The 5,286-nt window shown below is 45.3% G+C and overlaps 1 protein-coding gene across 1 annotated transcript in view; it reads right to left on the reverse strand.

Annotated features, from left to right (window-relative positions):
• The window catches only part of LOC311045230 (uncharacterized protein), a gene marked incomplete at its 5' end in the record, with an annotated part of 26,895 nt that extends 21,642 nt beyond the window's left edge, over positions 1-5,253 (reverse strand). Inside the window, 4 exons of the mRNA XM_084057031.1 lie at positions 12-206; positions 315-1,087; positions 1,592-1,671; positions 4,439-5,253. Of these exons, the coding sequence (XP_083913157.1) occupies positions 12-206; positions 315-1,087; positions 1,592-1,671; positions 4,439-5,253 (1,863 nt within the window). The remainder of the gene's footprint in view (positions 1-11; positions 207-314; positions 1,088-1,591; positions 1,672-4,438) is intronic.
• Between the last annotated feature and the right edge of the window lie 33 nt (positions 5,254-5,286).

Here is a 5,286-nt window from a genome sequence, read left to right on the forward strand (position 1 = left end):
GTCTGTCTCACCTTCATCGGTGCGGTGGAGAACTTGACCTTCCTCCTCAGAGCTCCTGTCTCGTCTTTCACCTCCTGGTCGCTCAGGTCAGGGAGCCCGGGGATCTCCTGGTACTCAGGGATCTCCTGGATCTCCTGGTACTCAGGTAACAGCTGTTGCTCTCCTGTTCCACAGGGTGATCCTTCATCTCCACCAGATCCTCTGTCCTGATGGTCTGTGAACGCTCCGTTCTCCATTCCACCCATCCTTCCCTCCTCCTCCTCCTCCTCCTCCTCCTCTCTCCTCCTCTCTGCTGTTCCTTCCTCGCACGCGACAGCAGCGACCACCACCTCCTCTTCCTCCTCCTCTCTGGTCTCCTCCATGTGGGTGGTTTCCTCCATCTCCTCCTCCTCTCCGTTGAGGCTCTCTTCTCTCCCTGATGAGCTCACCTGGCTGTCTCCTTCCTGGTCCCACACCTCCTCCTGCTGGTACATGTCTGGTCCTGCTGCTCCTTCTCCAACGGCTGTTGTTGCTTCTTCAAACACATCGTCCTCCAGGGCCTCCTCCTCCTCCTTCCTCTTCTCCTCACTCTCCTCGCTGTCAGACGACTCCTTCACGTCCACAAGCTCCGCCCGGACAGACTCCTCCTCCGGGGACAGCGACGGGGCCTCCTCCGGGGTCGAGGGGAGGTCGGGGGTCAAGCGGAGGTCGAGTGTCTTTCCTCTTGATGTCGAGTCCTCCTCATGAGCCTCCTCCTGTGTCCTGTGAGACGTCTCCTCCTCCTCTGTCCTGTGAGACGTCTCCTCCTCCTGTGTCCTGTGAGACGTCTCCTCCTCTGTCCTGTGAGACGTCTCCTCCTCCTCTGTCCTGTGAGACGTCTCCTCCTCCTCTGTCCTGTGAGACGTCTCCTCCTCCTCTGTCCTGTGAGACGTCTCCTCCTCCTCTGTCCTGTGAGACGTCTCCTCCTCCTCTGTCCTGTGAGACAGCTCCTCCTCCTCTGTCCTGTGAGACGTCTCCTCCTCATGAGGCTGGGAGGTGGAGACAGATGGAGCTTGGTGGGAGGAGTCTGATGGGAGGTGGGAGGAGTCTGATGGGAGGTGGGAGGAGTCTGATGGGAGGGAACAGACAAACACAAACTAATGAAATAAAACTAGAATTGAACAAACATTTGAGTTGACTGAAAACACACACACACACACACACACACACACACACACACACACACACACACACACACACACACACACACACACACACACACACACACACACACACACACACACACACACACACACACACACACACACACACACACAGCTGTTTAATGCCCAGCCAATAGGAGCACAGAGGGGGCGGGGCTTGAGCAATTACAGCCTGTCCCTATTGGCTGGCTAAGTGCAACTAGCATGTTTGTGAGGTTTTTGATGCTGGGAACTGGAGTTGGGAATATAAAGGGGGCGGGGCTTAAACAACCTGTTCCTATTGGCCGTCTAAGTGCATCTAGGAAGTTTTGTGGGTTTTCGATGCTGGGAACTGGAGTTATGGCTGTTTAAAGCCCAGCCAATAGGAGCACAGAGGGGACGGGGCTTAAGCAATTTCAGGGGCGAATTACTGTGAGCGCTGGCGAGGGTCTGGGACCTGCTTGTATCTTCATCCTGGTAGTCATCTTCTCTTGGTCCCTTGCTCTCCACCCTGACAAGATTCAAGATCAAGACTCAACATTAGTTTTCCATCTGCAAGCAGCTTCATAAAAAGTAAATAACTCCTAGTTTAGAGAATCGTAGAAGAATAAATAAACAGTGCAAAACAATTACTGTATCAAACTAAATAAATCAATCCTAAAACTAGGAAAAAATCATGTCAAAAAACAAGCACAAACAGATTTTAAAAATATTAAAGGGCAAGACCACTTTAGTAGAGGTTTGGGTTGTGTAGTTACCTTGTCATGATGTAACTCCAAAGATGGACAAGAAATCTACAATAATTGCTCCATCGATTGATCAATTGATCATTCTAAATATGCTCCTCATTGACTTACATTGTACGGTGAAACAGATCTCAAAGTCACTCTTTTAGCCCGTAAACGAACACAAAGAAAGTCGATTCAGACAATATCACCAAAACCACTACTGTTTGTTTTTTTAATAAAAATGTAGTCCTGTTGATTTTACTATTTGAAGATCCGGAATCCACGGATCCAGTCCGGGTTTTCTTCTTTAAAAAAATAGTAAAATCAACAGGAAGTTGATGTATGTTCTATATTGTCTGAAAAAGCTTTATTTGTGTTCGTTTATTGTGCTAAAAGAGTTATTTTGATATCTGTTTTACTGTACAATGTAAGTCAATGAGGAGCATATTATGAACTAGAAAGTACTGTTCCTGAAGAAACAGTGTGGGATCGCTAAGAATGTTGCAAGTATTGAGTATTGATAGTGTTAGTAGTGTTATAGGTTTGAAAAGTTTGAAAAGTTTGAAAGATTTGAAGGGTTTGAAGGGTTTGAAAGATTTGAAGGGTTTGAAGGGTTTGAAGGGTTTGAAAGGTTCTAAAGGTTTGAAAGGTTCTAAAGGTTCTAAAAGTTCTAAAAGTTCTAAAGGTTTGAAAGGTTCTAAAGGTTTGAAAGGTTCTAAAGGTTTGAAAGGTCTTAAAGTATTAGTGTTAAAAGTTTTTAAAGTGTTGGCAGTGTTGAATAGTGTAAAATGTATTTTTTTAGGGTAAAACAGTGATAGCTAGGGTCTAATAGGCGGTTGCTAGGGTCTAATAGGCGGTTGCTAGGGTCTAATAGGCGGTTGCTAGGGTAAAACAGGTGGTTGCTAGGGTAAAACAGGTGGTTGCTAGGGCCTAATAAGCGGTTGTTAGGGTCTAATAGGGGGTTGCTAGGGTCTAATATGCAGTTTATATGGTCTAATATGCGGTTGCTAGGGTGAAACTGGTGGTTGCTAGGGTAAAACGGTGGTTGCTAGGGTCTAACAGGTGGTTGCTAGGGTATAATAGGTGGTTGCTAGGCTCTAACATGGTGTTGTTAGGGTATAATAAGCAGTTGCTAGGCTCCACTGTGGCTAAATGGCATTTCTCCATTGAAATGAATGGGATTGTTTTAGCAGTAAAAAGTGAAATATCTCTAAAAGTAAAAATTATTTCAAAAATTCAAATGGTAGCCAATATGTCCTAAATAGGCTGAACGTTATGGAGTTGGAACGGAGTTTCTAGCTAAAAGTATTTATTTCCCCATTGAAATTAATGGGATTTTTTTAGCAGTAAAAAGTGAAACACAGTATCTCTAAAAGTACAAATTATTTCAAACATTTGAATGTAAGCCGACATGTCCTGAGTAGGCCGAACGTTATAGAGTTGGAACAGAGTTTGTAGCTAAAAGTATGAAGGACTAGTTAGGGGCCAAAAAACGGGCGGAATATAATCTATAAACTAGAAAGTACTGTTCCTGAAGAAACAGTGTGGGATCGCTAATATTGCTGGTATTGAGTATTGATAGTGTTAGTAGTGTTATAGGTTTGAAAGGTGTGAAAGGTTTGAAGGGTGTGAAAGGTTTGAAAGGTTTGAAAGGTTTGAAAGGTTCTAAAGGTTCTAAAGGTTTGAAAGGTTCTAAAGGTTCTAAAGGTTCTAAAGGTTCTAAAAGTTCTAATGGTTTGAAAGGTTCTAAAGGTTTGAAAAGTTTGAAAGGTGTGAAAGGTTTGACAAGGTGTTAAAGTATTAGTGTTAAAAGTTTGTATAGTGTTGGCAGTGTTGAATAGTGTAAAAAAAAATATAGGAAAAAAAAATAAGAAAAAAAAGAATTTGGAAAGAAAAATAAATATCTGAAAAAAAAAAGTTAGGAAATAAAAATCTGAAAAAAAAAATTCTGAAAAAAAATTTGGAAATTTTTTTTTTGGGAAAAAGAAATGTTTTGGAAAAAAAAAATTCTGAAAAAAAAAAAATTTGGAAAAAAAAAAATTTGGAAAAAAAAAATTCTGAAAAAAATAAGTTCGAAAAAAATTAATCTGAAAAAAAAAAAAAAATGAAAAAAAAAAAATTCTGAAAAAAAAAAGGTTTTGGAAAAAAAAACAACAGCGGCCGTGTGGCCGATGAGAGGAGAAGAGATGAGAGTTAACATGGGTGTGAAAGGGGGACTGAGGATGATGATGAATTTCCCCATTGAAATGAATGGGGATTTTTTAGAAGTAAAAAGTGCAATATCTCTAAAAGTACAAATGATTTCAAAAATTTGAATGTAAGCCGACATGTCCTGAGTAGGCCGAACGTTGAAGAGTTGGAACGGAGTTTGTAGCTAAAAGTATGAAGGACTAGTTAGGTGCCAAAAAAAAATATTGACAATAACAGTAGTGTGATCGCTTTAGCGATCCCACAATAATAATAAATAGTGGCAATATCATTAGTGTGATCGCTTTAGCGATCACACTAATGATGAATTTCATCCTAGAGGTCGTCTCATGTAATGCGTACCTGACAGCCATGACCGTGGGGAGCTCCGCCCCTTTGGTCTCAAACAACCTCCGGGTCACGGAGAACTTCTGGGCCAGCGCCGCCCGGTCCATCTCCTCCATCTTCTCCTCCATCTTCTCCTCCATCTTCTCCTCCATCTTCTCCTCCATCTTCTCATCCATCTTCTCCTCCATCTTCTCCTCCATCTTCTCCTCCATCTTCTCATCCATCTTCTCCTCCATCTTCTCCTCCATCTTCTCCTCCATCTTCTCCTCCATCTTCTCATCCATCTTCTCCTCCATCTTCTCCTCCATCTTCTCCTCCGGCCGCGACGGCGGCTTGTCCAGCCGCAGGGGGGGAGGAGGAGGGGGGGACTCCATGCTGGACAGACTGGTGGTCCGGCAGCTTAGAGCAGGCAGGGGGCCGGACAGGGGGCCGGATACGGGGCCGGACAGGGGGCCGGATACGGGGCCGGACAGGGGGCCGGACAGAGAGCGCCTGGACGGCTGGGGATTGGGGGAGGGGGAAAAGGGGAGGAGCTGCAGGCCGGGGGGTTGGGGGGCGGTGTGCTGCTGGCTGTCCATCTGGAGGAAGATGTTCTCTCTGATCTTTGACCCCCGGGTGCTGGGGACCCGCCCCCTGCTGCCCACGCCGCCGGTGGTGGTGTGTGACATCACAGGGTCGGAGGTCAGGCCGGTGGGAGGCGGTTTGCTCCGGGGCTGCAGGGCGTGCAGGGAGGGCCCGGCGTCAAAGGAACACTTGATGGCGTGGAAGTCTGACTTGTAGGTGATGCGGTGAGGAGAGGCACTGCGGCCTTTGATGTCTGACCTCATCATCTGGACCTGATCACACTGTTCAGGAAAAACATA

The sequence above is a fragment of the Gymnoscopelus microlampas genome (genome assembly GCF_963454915.1).
Source record: "Gymnoscopelus microlampas genome assembly, chromosome: 5".
Classification (NCBI taxonomy): Eukaryota; Metazoa; Chordata; class Actinopteri; order Myctophiformes; family Myctophidae; genus Gymnoscopelus; species Gymnoscopelus microlampas.